Raw genomic sequence first — 20,587 nt, forward strand, 5'->3', positions numbered from 1 at the left:
AGGAGATTCCACCACCTCCCTAGGTAATCCATTCCAGTGCTTCACCACCCTCCTAGTGAAAAAGTTTTTCCTAATATCCAACCTAAACCTCCCCCACTGCAACTTGAGACCATTACTCCTTGTTCTGTCATCTGTTACCACTAACAGTCTAGATCCATCCTCATTGGAACCCCCTTTCAGGTAGCTGAAAGCAGCTATCAAATCCCCCCTCATTCTTCTCTTCTGCAGACTAAACAATCCCAGTTCCCTCAGCCTCTCCTCATAAATCATGTGCTCCAGCCCCCTAATAATTTTTGTTGCCCTCCATTGGACTCTTTCCAATTTTTCCACATCCTTCTAACACAGTACTCCAGATGAGGCCTCACCAATGCCGAATAGAGGGAAATGATCACATCCCTCGATCTGCTGGCCATGCTCCTACATATACAGCCCAAAATGCCGTTATCCTTCTTGGCAACAAGGGCACACTGTTGAATCATATCCAGCTTCTCATCCACTGTAACCCCTAGGTCCTTTTCTGCCAAACTCCTGCCTAGCCACTTGGTCCCTAGTCTGTAGCAGTGCATGCGATTTTTCCGTCCTAAGTGCAGGACTCTGCACTTGTCCTTCTTAAAACCTCATCAGATTTCTTTTGGCCCAATCTCAATTTGTCTAGGTCCCTCTGTATGCTATCCCTACTGTGGAAGCAGGGAAAGAAAGAGAGGGTTTAAGTGCAGCCATTTAAGTCTTAGCCTAATATTGCGAGACCTGTAGAAGCAGGGCTCACATCAGAAGCGAGTGGAAAACAGCAGAATAGTCAGTGTGACCTAGCCTTGAGATAACAATGTTTGAGAAGAGAAAGTGAGAAAATACTGGAATAGATAGCAAATAGCCTAAATAAAATGCAGATGTTTTTAATTAATGCACATCACAAAGAGGTATAAATGCTTGTGTGATTTTGCTTGTACTTTGGGGAAACTGAGGCAGAGATGTTCTCTGTCAGCTGTGTTCTTCCCTTGCAATTGCATGTCCTGAATAAAGCTGTCTCTGATTTTGTTGCTTCCAACCTGAGAGTGCAGTTCGTTTCTTCCACACTATCCTCCAGCGTATCTACCACTCCTCCTAGTTTAGTGTCATCTGCGAACTTGCTGAGGGTGCAATCCACACCATCCTCCAGATCATTAATGAAGATATTGAACAAAACCGGCCCCAGGACCGAACCTTGGGGCACTCCGCTTGATACCAGCTGCCAACTAGACATTAAGCCATTGATCATTACCGTTGAGCCCGATGATCTAGCCAGCTTTCTATCCACCTTATAGTCCATTCATCCAGCCCATACTTCTTTAACTTGCTGGCAAGAATACTTGGGATACTGTATCAAAAGCTTTGCTAAAGTCAAGGAATAACACGTCCACTGCTTTCCCATCATCCACAGAGCCAGTTATCTCATCATAGAAGGCAATTAGGTTAGTCAGGCATGACTTCCTCTTGGTGAATCCATGCTGACTATTCCTGATCACTTTCCTCTCCTCGAAGTGCTTCAAAATTGATTCCTTGAGGATGAGGATGATTCCTCCATGATTTTTCCAGGGACTGAGGTGAGGCTGACTGGCCTGTAGTTCCCCAGATCCTCCTTCTTCCCTTTTTTAAAGATGGGCACTATATTTGCCTTTCCCCGATCGCCACGAGTTTTCAAAGATAATGGCTCTGCAATCACATCAGCCAATTCTCTCAGCACCGTCGGATGCATTAGATCTGGACCCATGGACTTGTGCATGTCCAGCTTTTCTAAACAGTCCTTAACCTGTTCTTTCACCACCAAGGGCTGCTCACCTCCTCCCCATATTGTGTTGCCCAGGACAGCAGTGTTGGAGCTGACCTTGTCTGTGAAGACCGAGGCAAAAAAAGCACTGAGTACTTCAGGTTTTTCCACATCATCTGTCACTAGGTTGCCTCCGCCATTCAGTAAGGGTCCGACACTTTCCCTGACCTTTTTCTTGTTGCTAACATAGCTCTAGAAACCCTTCTTGTTACCCTTCACATCCCTTGCTAGCTGCAACTCCAAGTGTGATTTGGCCTTCCTGATTTCACTCCTGCATGCCTGAACAATATTTTTATACTCCTCCCTGGTCATTTGTCCAATCTTCCACTTCTTGTAAGCTTCTTTTTGTGTTTAAGATCAGCAAGGATTTCACTGTTAAGCCAAGCTCGTTGCCTGCCATATTTACTATTCTTTCTACATATTGGGATGGTTTGTTCCTGCAACCGCAATAAAGATTCTTTAAAATACAGACAGCTCTTCTGGACTCCTTTCTCCCTCTTCTAAACCTTTTCCAGGGGAAGATACTGAGACAACCCTGTTGCTTCCCCTTCCATTCCTGCCCTGCCCCCACACCCTCTTCCTCCAACACATCCACTTTTATTTGGCATAAAATCATAAGCAATTTCAGCTTCTCCCTTTAACATCTTTTCTGCCCTCTCCCTACCTCAGTTAGAGAGCAAGTATTTTGTAGCAATAATTAAGTTAAGACTAAGGTTACCATATTTCAGGTTCCCAAAAAGAGGACACTGCTGGAGGGGAGCTCTATCAAAATTCCCCCTTTACCTCTTTTGTTGTGGCTGTTGTGGTCAAATTTTGAAAGAGAAGACACACACGCAGGTCAGGTATGCCACACCAACAGCAGCCTTGACCACAGGAATTTTAAATTAAGAAACATTTGGGGGCTGATTTCCTCAGGAGGAAGTATAGTATCTAAATAAGGACTCTCTGGAAATGAGATGATTTGGTGCATATTTTCGTTCTAAAAATATAGTGCACTTTCCAAGTACACAATGTAAAAAGTCACTGGAGAATATTTTAAATGCATTGATTACCTCTTTCTTTTTTAACACTTCCATTGTAAAACTGGTCTCTCCACACATCATCATTACTTACAACTAAGCTGTAAGAGAAGATAAAAAGCCATGAAAGTTGTCTCAGCAAAAATATTTTGCAAGTCACATTTTACGATCGTATTTCATTTTAAAGAAGAAAGAAAAGATGAATAATTGGTGTGCTGGTATGATTAAGTCTTTAGAAATGATGTAGGCAGGTGACAAGATGAGGCTACAGCTTATTAGCAAAATGTGTTTGTTTCACCTTTACCTTATCCTCCAACCCCACAACGCATCCTCTGTCTGTTTCTTTCATCTGTGCCATCTTGTCATAATCTTAAATTGTGAGCTCTGGGGCAAGGATTGTCTTTTTTTTTAATTCGTGCTGTACAGCACCTAGCATGGTTGGGACTCCGATTATTGACTGATTCTGTTGTAAAATAAATAACAATAGTCTCAGACTCCCAGCTGACTGAAAGAAAATTAAAAACCAAAAACTGACATCACAATGTAGGTTTCTATCTTCATTCGAACCAGTGCTACCATACTAGTAGTCTCACCACCAACTTTCCTCTACATTTAAAAAAAAAAAAATCCACAAAACTGAAATCTCCCCAGTTCGGCTACTGAAAAACCTTATCCCCTTCAGATAAAAATCCAGACTCCCTCATTTGCTTTACAAGACTCAACCCTCCTTCTAGCCATATAAATGGATTTTGCTGTGTGCCCTAAAGGCAAAACAAGATGGATTATTTCTGACAAGGGTTGTAGGGAGTCAATTTCAAAGTCAAAGGACCCTCATGGTGAGCTCCCTGTCAGGAGTTCCTTGCTGACCTTTTATGTACAGTAACTCAGTGGATTTTACATAGACAATGTCTACATTAGCCTTTTTTTAGAAAAAATTTCCATTATTGGTAAAACTAGTACAGCTCCACTTATAGGTGCTGACTCTGTGGGTGCTCCAGCCCTGGAGCACCCATGGAAAAAAAAACTAGCGGGTTCTTAGCACCCACCAGCAGCCAGTTCCCTCCTACCCCCCCCCCCCCAGTGCCTCCCGTCTGCCGCGATCAGCTATTTCACGGCATGCAGGAGGCTCTGGGAGGGAGGGGACGTGGCATGCTCAGGGGAGGGGGCGGAACTGGGTGGGAAGAGGTGGGGCTGGGATGAGGACTTGGGGGATGGGGTGGGGGCGGGCCCTGGGGCAGAGTGGGGGCAGGAAGAGGCGGGATGGAGATAGGGGTTTGGGGGAAGCAATTGGGTGGGGCCTGGGGTAGAGCGGGGGGTTGAGCACCGCCCGGGCCCGGAGGAAGCTGGCGCCTATGGCTCCACTAGCAGTAGCAACAGTGAGAGCATGAGCAAAGATAGCAGCTGCCAGGGTTTTAACCACTGTGTTGGGTAGATCTGCTCTGAGCAAGTTTAGAAGTCACAGTAGATAAAATGCCAGCGGCTGTCTGGAGCCTTGTCTTCCACTCCCAGTATTGTTGACACTAGTGGAGGTGTACTGGTATTAGCAACATGGGGGAATTTTTGCTCAACAAAGACTGATTTGGACATAGCCATATAGGATGAGTACATTAGTCAGGGAACTGTTTGCGAACAGGGGCTGCTAACAGGGAGTTTCGCAAGGGAGTTGGGAAGGGGAGTGGGAAGGGGCGAGGGTCCCTTGCCGGTTCTATCTGTTTTCCCTTTATTCCCCTTAAAACTTTAAACTTCTTGCTTAAACAACCCTTTCAGCGGACAGGGGGCTGCAGACGGGAGTTTGACAGAGGGAGGCTTACGATGGTTAGGAAGACCCGCAACACCTGTGCCAGCACTGCTTCTGTCTCCTCCACCTGCGCCTGTAGCCAGACAGAGCGCCTGAGCATGGATGCTTCTACCCAGATCCTGGTGTGGTTTTGCAGAGACTGTAACTTGCAATTTCCACTTACTGATATCCAGGCTGAGGGGACCATCCAATGTGAAAGGTGCCTGCTGGTGGAATCTCTCAGGCAGCAGGTGGGAGAGCTACAGGAGGAGGTGGCTAGGTTGAGAAGCATCCGAATCCACGAGCAATTCCTGGACAGTGTCCATGTGGAGACAGCTGAGGTAGCTGTCCCAGGACACAGGACTGCTGATACACCACTGGTGGAGGAGGAGATGGCTCAGGGTGGACACTGGCAGCTGGTTACTTCTGGCAGCAGGCAGTGCTCCACCCCTGCTCCGAACCCTCCCGCTGTGGTAATAGGTAACCATTATGCTCTTCTTGATACAGGAAAGAAGGCATCACCCCCTACAGTAAAGGAGGAGAAGCCTCGTACCCCTAAGGCTGGGAGGTCTGCTGCCACCACTGCGAATAGGAAAAGTAGGGTAGTGGTGGTCGGAGACTCTCTGCTGAGGGGGACGGAGGCGCCCATCTGTCGCCCTGACATTTCATCTCGGGAGGTATGCTGCCTGCCGGGAGCCCGTATCCGAGACGTTACGGAGGCATTGTCGAGGATTATCCAGCCCTCTGACTACTACCCCATGCTACTCATCCATGTGGGCACAAATGATACTGCGCGGTGTGACACTGAGCGGATCAAGAGTGACTACAGGGCTCTGGGAGTACGGGTGAAGGAGTTTGGAGCGCAGGTGGTATTCTCTTCGATTCTTCCTGTCAAAGGTAGGGGCCCGGGCAGAGACAGATGCATCATGGAGGTGAATGCCTGGCTGCGAAGATGGTGTCGCCAGGAGGGCTTTGGCTTCCTAGACCACGGGATGCTATTTGAGGAAGGACTGCTAGGCAGAGATGGTGTTCACCTTTCGAGGAGGGGAAAGACCCTATTTGGACACAGACTGGCTAACCTAGTGAGGAGGGCTTTAAACTAGGTTCGACGGGGACAGGTGAGCAAAGCCCGCAGGTAAGTGGGGAACATGGAGACCTGGGAGATGGGTCGGAGACGAGAGGGAGTGTGGGCTATATTGGCAGAGAGAAAGGAGGGTCAGGACAAAACCGGGAGGAAAGATCAAACCAGTATCTTAGATGCCTATATACAAATGCGAGAAGTATGGGTAATAAGCAGGAAGAACTGGAAGTGCTAATAAATAAATACAACTATGACATTGTTGGCATCACTGAAACTTGGTGGGATAATACACATGATTGGAATGTTGGTGTGGATGGATACAGCTTGCTCAGGAAGGATAGACAGGGGAAAAAGGGAGGAGGTGTTGCCTTATATATTAAAAATGTACACACTTGGACTGAGGTAGAGATGGACATAGGAGATGGAAGTGTTGAGAGTCTCTGGGTTAGGCTAAAAGGGGTAAAAAACAAGGGTGATGTCATGCTAGGAGTCTACTACAGGCCACCTAACCAGGTGGAAGAGGTGGATGAGGCTTTTTTTAAACAACTAACAAAATCATCCAAAGCCCAAGATTTGGTGGTGATGGGGGACTTCAACTATCCGGATATATGTTGGGAAAATAACACAGCGGGGCACAGACTATCCAACAAATTCTTGGACTGCATTGCAGACAACTTTTTATTTCAGAAAGTTGAAAAAGCTACTAGGGGTGAAGCTGTTCTAGACTTGATTTTAACAAATAGGGAGGAACTCGTTGAGAATTTGAAAGTAGAAGGCAGCTTGGGTGAAAGTGATCATGAAATCATAGAGTTTGCAATTCTAAGGAAGGGTAGAAGGGAGAACAGCAAAATAGAGACAATGGATTTCAGGAAGGCGGATTTTGGTAAGCTCAGAGAGCTGATAGGTAAGGTCCCATGGGAATCAAGACTGAGGGGAAAAACAACTGAGGAGAGCTGGCAGTTTTTCAAAGGGACACTATTAAGGGCCCAAAAGCAAGCTATTCCGCTGGTTAGGAAAGATAGAAAATGTGGCAAAAGACCACCTTGGCTTAACCACGAGATCTTGCATGATCTAAAAAATAAAAAGGAGTCATATAAAAAATGGAAACTAGGACAGATTACAAAGGATGAATATAGGCAAACAACACAGGAATGCAGGGGCAAGATTAGAAAGGCAAAGGCACAAAATGAGCTCAAACTAGCTAAGGGAATAAAGGGGAACAAGAAGACTTTTTATCAATACATTAGAAGCAAGAGGAAGACCAAAGACAGGGTAGGCCCACTGCTTAGTGAAGAGGGAGAAACAGTAACAGGAAACTTGGAAATGGCAGAGATGCTTAATGACTTCTTTGTTTCGGTCTTCACCGAGAAGTCTGAAGGAATGCCTATCCTAGTGAATGCTAATGGGAAGGGGGTAGGTTTAGCAGATAAAATAAAAAAAGAACAAGTTAAAAATCACTTAGAAAAGTTAGATGCCTGCAAGTCACCAGGGCCTGATGAAATGCATCCTAGAATACTCAAGGAGCTAATAGAGGAGGTATCTGAGCCTCTAGCTATTATCTTTGGAAAATCATGGGAGACGGGAGAGATTCCAGAAGACTGGAAAAGGGCAAATATAGTGCCCATCTATAAAAAGAGAAATAAAAACAACCCAGGAAACTACAGACCAGTTAGTTTAACTTCTGTGCCAGGGAAGATAATGGAGCAAGTAATTAAGGAAATCATCTGCAAACACTTGGAAGGTGGTAAGGTGATAGGGAACAGCCAGCATGGATTTGTAAAGAACAAATCATGTCAAACCAATCTGATAGCTTTCTTCGATAGGATAACGAGTCTTGTGGATAAGGGAGAAGCTGTGGATGTGGTATACCTAGACTTTAGTAAGGCATTTGATACGGTCTCGCATGATATTCTTATCGACAAACTAGGCAAATACAATTTAGATGGGGCTACTATAAGGTGGGTGCATAACTGGCTGGATAACCGTACTCAGAGAGTTGTTATTAATGGTTCCCAATCCTGCTGGAAAGGCATAACGAGTGGGGTTCCGCAGGGGTCTGTTTTGGGACCGGCTCTGTTCAATATCTTCATTAACGACTTAGATATTGGTATAGAAAGTACGATTATTAAGTTTGCGGATGATACCAAACTGGGAGGGATTGCAACTGCTTTGGAGGACAGGGTCATAATTCAAAATGATCTGGACAAATTGGAGAAATGGTCTGAGTTAAACAGGATGAAGTTTAACAAAGACAAATGCAAAGTGCTCCACTTAGGAAGAAAAAATCAGTTTCACACATACAGAATGGGAAGAGACTGTCTAGGAAGGAGTATGGCAGAAAGAGATCTAGGGGTTATAGTGGACCACAAGCTAAATATGAGTCAACAGTGTGATGCTGTTGCAAAAAAAGCAAACATGATTCTGGGATGTATTAACAGGAGTGTTGTGAGCAAGACACGAGAAGTCATTCTTCCGCTCTACACTGCTCTGGTTAGGCCTCAGCTGGAGTATTGTGTCCAGTTCTGGGCACCACATTTCAAGAAAGATGTGGAGAAATTGGAGAGGGTCCAGAGAAGAGCAACAAGAATGATTAAAGGTCTTGAGAACATGACCTATGAAGGAAGGCTGAAAGAATTGGGTTTGTTTCGTTTGGAAAAGAGAAGACTGAGAGGGGACATGATAGCAGTTTTCAGGTATCTAAAAGGGTGTCATAAGGAGGAGGGAGAAAACTTGTTCACCTTAGCCTCTGAGGATAGAACAAGAAGCAATGGGCTTAAACTGCAGCAAGGGAGGTCTAGGTTGGACATTAGGAAAAAGTTCCTAACTGTCAGGGTGGTTAAACACTGGAATAGATTGCCTAGGGAGGTTGTGGAATCTCCATCTCTGGAGATATTTAAGAGTAGGTTAGATAAATGTCTATCAGGGATGGTCTAGACAGTATTTGGTCCTGCCATGCGGGCAGGGGACTGGACTCGATGACCTCTCGAGGTCCCTTCCAGTCCTAGAATCTATGAATCTATGAATCTATGAATGTGCGCTGGTAGGAGTCAGATTTTAGCAGAAATGAAAAGGAGAAAATCTCAAGCATTCAAGAGAAATTGGCAAAAATCTCAGTAATAGGGAATGAATAGCAATAGGGAAGCCAGCAAGCAAATGGTCAGTCCTGACTATGTGCCTCAAAGCAGTGGAGGAGAATCTCCAGTTCTACTTTCTTCAACAGAAATACAGCTGCAGAGATTTCATTAGATCTTTTGGATTACCTGAGTGCTAATAGGTTTCCTGCAAACGTCCTACACAGTAATAGGACTTCCTTTACTACTGATGGCGCATCCGCCATTTTAGTGAAAGGGGAATATCAGCGAATGGTTACTTCCTTACAAAGGGTGATATTCATCCTGGTGGGATGGCCAACACAAGGATTGGCTGGCTGTGCAGCAAGGGTCCCTACGCACCCAATGAGCATCATGGAAACAGCCTTCATACTGGCTCCCACAGTTGGTGGGTAAGGCCACTTGGGGACAGGCCCAGACACAGGCAGCGCATGTCCTCCGTTTGGGGAGGCTCATATGCAAGAGCCGAAGCAACCTAGAAGCCCCATCCCGCCTCTTCTCCCAAGGCCCCACCCTTGTACTGCTTCTTCCTGCCCCCTCCCCCAAAACCCCACCCACCCGCTGCTCACTCCTCTCCATCTCCTCCCCCAAGGCCCTGTCTGCCCGCCACTTGCTCCTCTCCTCCCTCTACCCCAAGGTCCCCCCACTCACCGCTCGCTCCTCTCTGCCTCCTCCCCTGAGGCCATGCCCATCCACCGCTTGCTTCTCTCTGCCCGCCCCCTTCCCAGAACAGGGGGGGGCCACGGCCCCATCACTTTTTCCTGCCTTAGGTGAGTGATGGGGGGAAGGAGGAGAGGAGTGAGCAGCGGACGGGGAGGCCTTGGGGAAAGAGGCAGAGTGGGGACGCACGGAGCGCGGCCCCGCCCCTTTCTATGGAGCTTCACTTTCGGCGCTTCAAAGATAGCAGTGGGCAGGCACGCCTACGGAGGGGTGACTCACGACGCATCTATGGGATTTCCCCCCCTGCATGGCCAGCCTTTTTTGGGGAAGCTTAGCCTCCTCTGGCTTCTTATATACACTGCCCTACATTCTGAATATTGAGGCTATATAGGCAAGATGAATTTCACCCTGAATCCTTATTAAAAATAAAGATCACCCTACAGGTGGGTTCACCCCACTAACTTCATGTGTTGTTTTCCCAATTAGAAGCCCCAGACTATGACTGCAGTAGTACCAGATAAAGCTATTTTCTTCATCTGGCACTACTGCAGATGTAGACTGCAACTTCCAGTTGGGAACATAGCACATGAAGTTAACGGCATGAACCCATCTGTAGGATGCTCTTCTTGACTGAGTTATATGGCCCTTTCTGACATTTCTGCCAAGACTCAGCAAGAACTTTGTAAATGAATTAAAATTGTTGAGACAACAGTTCCCTATTGGGAAGAATATGGATATCAGCTGGGTTTCTTCAAGTGAAAACTTTATAAAACAAGTCTGGTGGAAAGAGTCTACAGAACAGCCTTATACAATCATTTCAGTGACACTTTACCAACTTGCCAAGTATAGTGGGCTAAGGAATATTTTGTACATAGCAGAATTAGAACACAGTTAAGGAATAATGTTTGATAGTATCTCTGAAGTGAACAATTTGTCAAGACAACAGTAAAGGAAGGACATAACCTTGCCATAGGCTCTCACACTGATGTCCACACACATTTGTGGTTTTGCATCAATTACTGACACTTTGGGACCTTTTGTTGAAATGAGTGAACAGACCTTCCAACATGTTATTTACAAACATTGCACTCCAGCAGAGCAAATGTGTTAAAACTAATGCTAGAGAGATTTGCAGGCACTCTGCAACGGTAGAAACCATGAGAGTTTGCATTGTGACAGCTGAGTACAATGCATTTGCTGCAGAATGTTTACTTTCTGTGGACTCTGAAACACATGAGCCCCCAGACATGACCAACTCATGTGGAACATAAAATAAATGTCACAATTTTAACCAGAGACATCTTGTTTACTTTGTGTATATGATAATATTTGCAGATTGTCATTTTCACCTTTTTTCATGTGTAGTGATTTAGGTTCTGATCCTGTAAAGACTTACACAGGTGCTTATTTTATGCATGAGTAGTCCCACTGACTACTCATATACATAAAGTGGGGGCATATTACTTATAGGATCAGGATTTGAGTCAGTTAGTTCACCCTGCTCCTTGCACAGGTCTTTCATACAGCAACAGGCGAGAGTAAAAAAAAAATGTTTTTAAATAGAAATTGTGATAGTAATACCAGACAATGGAAGGGGAAGTTAGTGGCAGGTGTCATTTCTCAAATTAATTTTAACTCATTTTTGAGAACTGAGTAGATTTCAAGTTGATGGTGTCCCTTTAAAACACAACCATCTCTCACCCTCCCTTGCATCCATGCACAGTTGTTCATCCCATAACAGAGAAAAGTTATAGCAAATAGTAGCATCAACAAAAATGTATTTGCAGATTACTTCAGAGGCAAAAGTGAATTAATTGGTAATGAAAATTCTCAAACCTCATTAAGCAGTTTTACCAATCTCAAAAAATGGAGGGGTATATTTTGGCACTAGTTGTAACTCTGCATTTAGAAAAAATCTCTAAGAGATTAGCTACTCCACTTCACTGATGCATAGCTCAAGCCAAAAAAGCCCAATCTCAAAACTCAACTTCATAGTTTCCATAAACTTGAATGTTGCAAAAGAGAAAAGATGGGTAATACCTAGCTGCTCTGCTTGTAGGAATTCCAAGGTAGTGCATGGCCTCACTGCACAAAAATTCTCGCACAGAGGAGCGAAGCACAGCTCTTCCATCACCATTTCTACAGAGAACAAATGGATTGGGAATATTTTGTCTTTTGTTTTAAAATATGTAGAGAAAACATCAAACTTCTGTCTGTGTGAATTAACTGTACTGTACCTTGAATATGGAGTTTTTCCTGAACCTTTCAACTGTAATTCCCATCTCTCACCATACCTACAGAAACAACAGTAGTATTTACGATGATACATATTGGGATATCCACATGTCAACTTAATATTACGGTACATAAAGAGCTATACGATCATTTTAAAATAAAGAATGCTGTACCTGTTTGTGTACACTCCAATCAAGTGGGCTCTTCCATCACCCAGCTGACCTGCCCAGCTACCAAACTAACAAGAACAGAAATTTAAAAAATTAAGTAATTTTCTTCTTGCTATCATTTACATGTTGGGACATCATTAACAAATATCTTAACATGACCTATATGATACAAATAATGCTATAGTTGCTCAGGTAATCATTAAGGGATTGATTCCACAAACATGTTTCAACATAATCCTGCACATGCTTACTGTTTGCTTACTGTTGAAGATTTACTGAAGTCAATGGGTTTACTCACAGGAGGAAACTAACCAAGATTTACAATTCCCTCCCTTTTCTGCCTGTTGCCCCTTACACAAGACAGAATGTAAAATTACAATCTAGCCCTCAACGAGCACTGAGTTTTTTACAGATTCTCAAAACATAATTCAAATGGTAAAGGCCAGCACATAAATGCATATTATCATGTGGAAGAACAGGTATTATTGTTACCTGATGGCCTCCATACCTATGGGCCAGAGGAATAGACCCTAAAACCACTTTCCCACCACTGACAAGCTGGAGAAAATCATCTGTTTCTTTGACAGATACATCAAGGTCCAAAATACCTTCAAGAACATCCTGAAAAGCAAAAATTATGTAAACGTTACCGAAGTTCCGATGGCAGTGAGATTTTGTTCATGCTATTCTTTGAGTTAATAAGAGACACCACTAAAATGAAGGTGCACGATATACATAATACATTTTGTGTTCAAAATTTTCTATTAATTTTAAAGATACATATTAATAAAACAGGAACACTATATTCTAAGAAATAAATAAAATCTAACCTTTGAAACTGCTACAAGAAGAACTCTAGATATAAAAGGAGTAGGATAGGCTACTGAAAAAATGCAGTCTCGTACTTTACGAATTGAGTTTTCTGGAATAGTATCAACAGGCAGCGTAGCTGTAAAAAATCCAATGCACCTTTTAAAAAATGTTATGAATTAACCACATTATTATAGATATATTATTTCCCCTAAAGTCAAAATAAAAATAGACAACACAGGGCCAAATAAACAGCAGAACTGAAATGTATCCATATTTTAGATAGTAAGGGCTGGATCCTCATCTGTCTACAGAGTAAAGCAGACAAGTAGTTTATACTACTTATACCCTCCAAAACAAATCTAGGGTCAACTGGTGGTCAATTTGCCGCCCCCCCCCCCCCCCCTGCAATTTAGAACAGCCTCAGGGCTACAAATTGCACACAGTCGTAATGGCCACTAAGGGTATGTCTACACAGCCAAGAAAAACCCGTTGCTGGCCCTTGCCAGCTGACTTGGGCTCGTGGGGCTCTGGCTGTGTGGCGTCTGCATTGCTGTGTGCACTCCTGGGACTGGGCTGCAGCCCAACCTCTGGGACCCTCCCACCTGCAAATCTATACAGCAATAAAATAGCCCCATAGCCTGAGCCCCGCAAGCCTGAGTGGGCTGGTATGGGCCAGCCATGGGTTTTTCTTTGCTGTGTAGACATACCCTAGAAGGCCATTTCAGCTGCCAGGAATTCCCCAAGTGTAATCACACCCTCTTTCCCCCACAATCAAAGTCCCCTATGCAATGAAGCAACACAATTGAAGCCCCTTATAGAGTCCATAAGCATAGGTGACATACAGCCAGAATACTGATCTGGAGATTCCCCTGTGCAAGAGTGATCCCCAGGTAGCCAGTTAGCCAACTGTAAGACTGCTTTGTGTACAGCCCGCAGTCTATGGCTCTTGCTGCAGAATAGCTGTCCATTCCAAATTCAAATATTCCCTCAGGGCTATTTCCCATCCTGGCTAGAGACAGAAGTGCCAGAATAGCACGTTTTATGACAACAAACTAGTGTTAAAAGTAATCTAACATTTTCGCTACAGTAATTTAACAATCCTTTGCTAAATGTACCTGTGTTAAATTTCCTAATAGACATTTTCACAAAAAATATACAGTGATTGTTAATAAAATATTTATAACTCTTGAAATTTGTTTCTAGAAGTGTTATTCAAATACTGCCACTGAAAAATCTGTTTTGGGTGGCCGTCAAAAATGCACTTTTGTTTTTGTTTTTACAATCACATGCAATTTTAGTATCTGAGTAGGTTACCCCTGCAGTTCAATGTTACAGTATATTATTGCATGCAATCCTGTAGACATACCCAATTTTGCATTAATACACAACTGGGACAGCCTTGGCCCTTCACTGGATAAGTGGTATTGTTTAACACAGCTACAAAGCTCTAATACAAAGATAAAAGGAGTAAATAGCTTGCTGTGGCCAATGTTGCCTGTAATTTTTAAAGTAGTACATGAGCTTGACGCTGTCTCTCCCTAACCGCCAAATCCAGTTCTTTCCAAATAAAGCTGCAGGCAAATTTAATAAGCATTTTAACAAAGAGCATGGTCCATCAAACAAAAATATTTGTGCAATATATAATGTACCTATGAGGCTTTCTGAAGAAAGGCTCCAAACACTAAGACTATTTGTTTTTCTTTTTCTTTCACAATAACCTTGGTCAAGGTTTGATTTATTGCTGAAAGGACGCACATGGCTGAAACTCCCCGCTGCTCCTATGGAATCCAGGAGGCAACATCCAGCCTGACAGATCAGCACTACTCAGGTGAGCAACCAGGGGACTCCATGGCGCCTGGACATACTGACACTGGAACTTTGCTTTAAACTAAGATTGCCAGTCAGTACAGATCCAGGAGTCAAAACAGTAGTAATGTGACCGAGGCTCTTCTTCTGCAGGAAAGATCCTTCAATCAGGGAAACAACTCATTAAAGTCACACTAGATGATCATAATGGTCCTTTCTAATATATTAATTTATAAACTAGAGATATTTTCTTCCCTCCCTCTTCATCTCTCTAGCCCCATCTATTCTACAGTGGCAAGTTGCCTATTGTTCTGAAAGGGTTTTCCAGAACTGCTCAACACTGGTTTTCAGGTGACTTGGTTGTGCCGGGAAACGGTCTGGTCTGGAGAAGGTTCTCAAAAACCATTTAAAAAACCTGACGGCCTGACCATCCCACCGGGCTCAGCTGCATGAGCCAACACAGTCTTCAGGCTCAGTTCAGAAAACAGGCAAGGCGCCCGCCCGCGGAGAGTGTGTGACTCATTCACAGCCCAGGGTGCAGGATGGCTCACAGACGGGAAGGCGGCACAAGCCCTTGGCTGCACTTCTACGTCCTGTCACGCCAAGGGAGTACTTGGGATTGGGAATGATCTGTCTGCCCCTGCCGGGGAGCGTCTCCCCGGTCTGTGCCCCGCTCCGGGCGCTCTGCCCGGCTGTGCCTATCCCGGGCTGGGCGGTGTCTTTTTCCGGGGACCCCCTTGGCTGCAGGGGCCGAGGGCGCAGGGGTGGGCGGCTCCCCGTAGGGCTGTAGATGGGGCCTGGCTGCCCCCTGCTCCTCACCCTCCCCACGTATCCCCGCCACGGCACCACCCCGTCCCCGCAGGAGGCTCCACCCCGCCCCCGGCTGCGCCCTGGCCGGACCTGGCCCGCGGGGGAAAGGGCGGCTGAGCAGCGTTTCCGGGTCGCGGCGGGGCCGGGAGGCGGAGCGGGCGGCAGCATCGCTGGGAGACGCCATGGCCTTGTGGTGGCGGCGCTGCTGCTTCTCCCGGGCGCCCGCGTTCGGCTCCCTCCGGAGCCTGCTGGAGGCCGTCGGGCCGCGACTCGGCTCCGGGTCCCGGGCGGGCCGGGCCGTGGGGGGGAGCCGAGGTGAGCGAGCCGGGGCTGCGGGCAACTAGAGGTCACAGGGAATGAATGGGAAGCGCGGGGTGGGGCGTGTGGTGGGAGGGGCGCCGGGCTAAGGAGCGTGTGGGGCATCGGGGTGCGAAGGGCACCGAGTTAAGGGGCATGGGGGTGCGAGGGGCACCGGGTTGAGGGGCTCATGGAGTGTAAGGGGTACTGGTAGGCTGGGGGCATGAAGTGCAAGGTAAGGAGGGAGGAGCATGTGGAGTGCAGGGGACATGGATGGCATGTCTGTGGGGTTCAGAAGGGGAAGGAAATATATTAATGTTTTATACGGTACAGAGGACAGGGATGTTCAGAGTGGGGGTTGGTATGTGAGGGCTGGGGTACCAGGGTGGTGGGTATGTTTGCAGTCAGTGAAAGACACGTGAACGTGTGCAGAAATATGCTGTTTGTGAAACACATTTATAGAACATGGTAATCTCAAGCCCTCACCTTTTCTGGGAGAATGCTGCTAGTCAGGCATCTGACAGACAGCTTCTATTGTATCCACAAGGAACTGCAGATAGTTTCCAGGCCTAAAAGCTCTCAAAATGGATGTGCTGTAACCTTCCACGTGAAAGTAGCTTCCTGCTACTACTTTACTTCTGGCCCAAAATGTAGGTCTTTCTGTACTTACAGAATTATTTATAATTGATCTGTATTGAGAGAGAATGAAAATTAATAAATTTTGTTAACAAATTAACATTCCCCTGCATTATTGCACTGCATATATGCTTAATTGTAGTAATGCCTGAAAGTGAAATTGATCGAAAAAAGTGACTAATGTATTTTCAGTGCTCAAGTGAGAGAAATTAGAAGTTTTAAATTAGTTTTACTTTTTTAATGTAATATTAGTTTCTAAGGAACTTCTTTAAAAAAACAACCTGATAGTATCCCTTTCATTTGCTTAAAAAGAAGTTTCAAGGGTAATTAGAGAATGTCATAAAACTTGATTTGATAATGACATTTTTTATGTTTGCTTTATGACTGTTTAGATTTTAAATACTGTGCAGTGACCCAAATACATGTTTGATTTGTTTTTTTTATTACTTTTGTGAATATATGAGGATGTGATTAGATTTACACAGAACTGATGAAGTAAATGGTCTGTTTACTGGTACTGTATCTGTAATTTAGCAGGGGTCTTGGTGAAGTAACCAGAATCTAAGGCCTTGTCTACAATGACAGAGGCATGCAGGGTACATGTAGCTACACACCACAGGAAAGCAGCAGGGAAAGGCTGCAGCAGCAGGGAGTTGCCAGAGCTGCAGTGGGTTAAGGCTCTGGAAGTTGGACACTACGCTGCTAAAAATAGCAGTGTAGAGGTGGGAAGTACTGCTTGGGTGTGTAGAGAATCACATAGGGTATATATATACTCTAGGTATGTCTGCATTCTTGTCGCTTTAGTGGTGCCTCACCCGTGCTAGCTGGGCATGCAGTGTCTTGTAGTCTATATGCCGCCATAAGTGTAGACATACCTCAAGACACTGTTGATCACTTTAACTACATGTGTAAATTGAGATAGACCAGAGTTCAGCAAAGGTGGAAATGCAGAAGAAAACTGTAAAAAATAATGTTGTTTTCTGGCATTCAGAACAAGTGGAATTTATTTCTTACATCTATAATTAATATAAAACTAGATTGATTGTTTTTAAAGTAGCTTAATAGATTAGACACAAATGCAAAAGTCCTGGTTTTTGCAAACATACATATGAAACTTTAAGCACGAGTAGTCCCACTGCAATCACAGCCTGAATTAAGCTTCTCTCAGCTTTTCTTTCCCTACAAAGGGATGGGGATTTTCATTTCCCCTCGTCCTTGATCCTCCTTAGTATGCCCTGAAACAAGACTACTGCTAAATTAAAGTCTTTATGGGGTCGGGACTTGTTTTGTTGGGGGGAAGACCCTATAAAGGTTTTCCTATAGTTGTGTTAGGAGAACTAGGCTAATTAACCAGTGTTTTCATTATCACCTATAATTTGAGTTTGGCAAGAAAATACAGTTTTCACATTTTTTGTAGTCCAAATGAGAGAGAGTTTTTTTTTTTTTTTTTTTTTTTTAATTATGGTTGTGTTTTAGGTCTATCTCTCAATGTCGGGTTGTTGGCTTGACCTGCACTAAGAAATGCTGGCTGTATTGATTGATTGGTATGTGTGACCTGAGGTTAAAAAATAAAATAAAAAATTGCCTTCAGTGCCTCAGTTTCTCATATAAACCACCAAATAGTCACTGCGTCTCATGCTGCATTTTGAGGAAAACACTTAAGTAATTAGCTACATGCACTGTTCCTGAAGTGCAGTTTGGGGGGTTAGGGGAGCAAAACTTCCCTTTTCCCATCAGACATTTTGTGGCACTTACAAGGAAATGGGACACCAGTTGTCCACTGAAAGAGACTGAAATCATGGATATGTCATAGTAGCAGCTCCAGCTGCTGCAACTGTAATCTGCAAATGCCCCATGAATTGTCCTTGTACCTCCCCAAGCGAGATTTTATGAAGGGGCAGGATTCACAGTGAGTCCTGTGGCATTAGTATTTTGATCTTTAGCGGGAATTGTGCTGATTTGAATGTTCACTTCTTGTCTAGGCCTAACTTCTTTATCTTTTAACTTTTCCAGGAAGGATGGGTGGATGGTGAGGGTTTGAAGCCTGTGCAGTATTCTTTCTTAGGGCATGTCTACACTTACCTCCAGAGCAATCGATCCAGCGGCGGTCGATTTGTCGTGTCTAGTGAAGACGCGATAAATCGACAGCTGAGCGCTCTCCAGTCAACTCCGGTACTCCACTGGAGCAAGAGGCGCAGGCGGAGTTGACGGGGGAGTGTCAGCAGTCGACTTACCGCAGTGAAGACACCGCATTGAGTAGATCTAAGTACGTCAACTTCAGCTACGTTATTCACGTAGCTGAAGTTGCGTAACTTTGATTCTTCTCTCCTCCCCCTCCCCTCCCAAGTGTAGACCAGGCCTTACTCTCTGTGCACAATGGACTAAGGGTATGTCTACACTACAGGATTAATCCGAATTTAGATAATTCGAATTTGGGAAACAGGTTGTATAAATTCGATTGTGCGCGTCCACACTAAGCACCTTAATTCGGTTTTAAACCACATTAATGCGGTGGTGTGCGGCCACACAACCCCATTAACTTAAACACAGTAATTCGGTGGTGTGCGTCCACACTAACCCTAATTCGAATTAACAAAATCGATTTAGGCTCTACTCCGTTCGTCGAGGTGGAGTACAGAAATCGATTTAAAGGGCCCTTTAATTCGAATTAACTGGCTCTGTAGTGTGGACGGGTGAAGGGTTAATTCGGATTAAGGCAGCTAAATCCGAATTAAAGTCCTAGTGTAGACCAGGCCTAAGGTAGGAGGCATGCTGAATTAAAACCTTTTTAGGGGAAAGCAGAGGATGCACACTTTTTTTTTTTTTTTTTTTTGTTTAGCAGTTCCTGGAAATACCAACATGGGTCGTGCCAGTAGTTCTTGTCCTTTGGCAGCTCAGCCCAAATCTACCTGCAAGATAATGAGCCATTGAAAGGAGACTGTGCCTCTCCTGAGTGCACAAACTGGGTCTTGCTAGTACAGTTTTCAGATATCAGTTAGATAAAAGGTGCCTCCCTGGTTCTTCTTAGTGACTAGAAGGAGTAAGTTCGGCATTCCTGTGTGCAGGAGTCAGCTTATCAAGTAGTTAACTGGCTATATATATGTACATACCACATCGTGTAAGGAAACAATTGCAATACTGCCTTTGCACTGGGTTTTACAACTCTCTATCTATATGAGGAAATACTGGAACAAAATATTAATGAACAAGTATTAATGATCATATAGTTCCACTGAATTTAACGATTTTGATTTTAGAGTAAAAGTAGTCTTTTCTTTCTGCAGATGCATTATTTTCTGGGGAGAAGTTCAGTTTTGTCATTTCCAAAAATTCGTAGTATATTTTTGCGGTAAGTTGAAGCTCCATATTGCTAGGTAACAACGAAAGTAGGTAAAGAAGTAATTATATTAGGTAGATTGCATATGTGAAGTTGCGGATTTTAAACTGTAATGCTTTGGTTATTAAAACAGACTGTAAAATGAGATTATTCACCCTAGTGTGTACAAGACCAATTTAATATAGGTCATATTACATTTTCTGTTGATGTGGCATGAAGGTAGACTGAAATGCTCCCATCATGGAAAAACTTGCAGCAATGAAAAAAGCTCAGGTAATGTCCTGAGGTTGAAATAGAGGAAACCTAGTGTGTGGATATAACCCCCAAATTCAAGGAAATTAGGCTCTTTCCCTATCGATCCTGGCATATCCAGAAAGAGGCTTTGACTCTTTGTCCTACCCGGAGGACTGAATTTGATGTAGACATGGTTGGCCAGAGTGACTAGCTGCATAGAGTGTAGAGTATATTCAACTCCAAAATAGAAACCACTTTCTTTAAGAAAAAAAGGGATGGTAAAGTCATTCTGTTGACACCAAATTGCAGGTGTTGACTACACCTGCAAATTGGCTGTCGAGGAAAGAAAAATAAAAATTTCATTGCTAAAAAAGTCCTCTCTAGTTTACTGAACACATTTTCTCAAATGCTGCATTTTACACATCACTCTAAAATCTGTGTCACATTTAACATATCCTGACATGTAGCCATGCTAAACGTCTCACTGTGCTGTCGGAAAGTATTTTTGGGGAGGCAAGAGCCTTCATGAATTCTTTCTGTTGTGTAAAGTCAGAAAAAAAGCCATTTTTAACAATCTTAATTCTTTTGGATCATACGGTTGCCAGGTTTCATCATACAACAACCTCACCAACATGTAGCTGTAGTAAAACAGTTACTGATGAAAAATTCAAGGACCCTTTTAAACTTGGTCGGAAAGACTTGAAGAATCTGTGTGAAGATATTAAAAAGGTAGGAGGTTTTGGTGAATGCTTTAGGACAATATAATGATTCTGACATTGAAAACAGTTAAATGCTACC

General features: G+C 44.2%; 2 protein-coding genes across 5 annotated transcripts in view; one reads left to right on the forward strand and one right to left on the reverse strand.

Moving 5' to 3' along the window:
• The window catches only part of LOC112112681 (protein adenylyltransferase SelO-like), a 54,238-nt gene extending 39,244 nt beyond the window's left edge, over positions 1 to 14,994 (reverse strand). The window contains 7 exon segments of the mRNA XM_024208685.3: positions 2,857 to 2,924; positions 11,492 to 11,590; positions 11,689 to 11,745; positions 11,860 to 11,924; positions 12,349 to 12,477; positions 12,687 to 12,805; positions 14,319 to 14,994. Coding sequence (XP_024064453.2) covers positions 2,857 to 2,924; positions 11,492 to 11,590; positions 11,689 to 11,745; positions 11,860 to 11,924; positions 12,349 to 12,477; positions 12,687 to 12,805; positions 14,319 to 14,532 — 751 coding nt within the window. The 5' untranslated portion in view covers positions 14,533 to 14,994.
• Positions 14,995 to 15,445: 451 nt separating this feature from the next.
• Positions 15,446 to 20,587, forward strand: part of PDSS1 (decaprenyl diphosphate synthase subunit 1) — a 35,356-nt gene continuing 30,214 nt past the window's right edge. For 2 of the 4 annotated variants that reach the window (XM_024208736.2, XM_024208745.2), the window contains exons 1-3: positions 15,446 to 15,600; positions 19,503 to 19,567; positions 20,395 to 20,518. In XM_024208736.2, coding sequence (XP_024064504.1) covers positions 19,503 to 19,567; positions 20,395 to 20,518 — 189 coding nt within the window. In that variant the 5' untranslated portion in view covers positions 15,446 to 15,600. Of the gene's footprint in view, positions 15,601 to 16,004; positions 16,233 to 18,516; positions 18,522 to 19,502; positions 19,568 to 20,394; positions 20,519 to 20,587 lie in introns of those variants that run through there. The other 2 variants (XM_024208762.2, XM_026649498.2) reach the window with 2 other exon arrangements.

Source organism: Terrapene carolina, unplaced genomic scaffold, assembly GCF_002925995.2.
Source record: "Terrapene carolina triunguis isolate 2854851 unplaced genomic scaffold, T_m_triunguis-2.0 Scaffold84, whole genome shotgun sequence".
NCBI lineage: Eukaryota > Metazoa > Chordata > Testudines > Emydidae > Terrapene > Terrapene triunguis.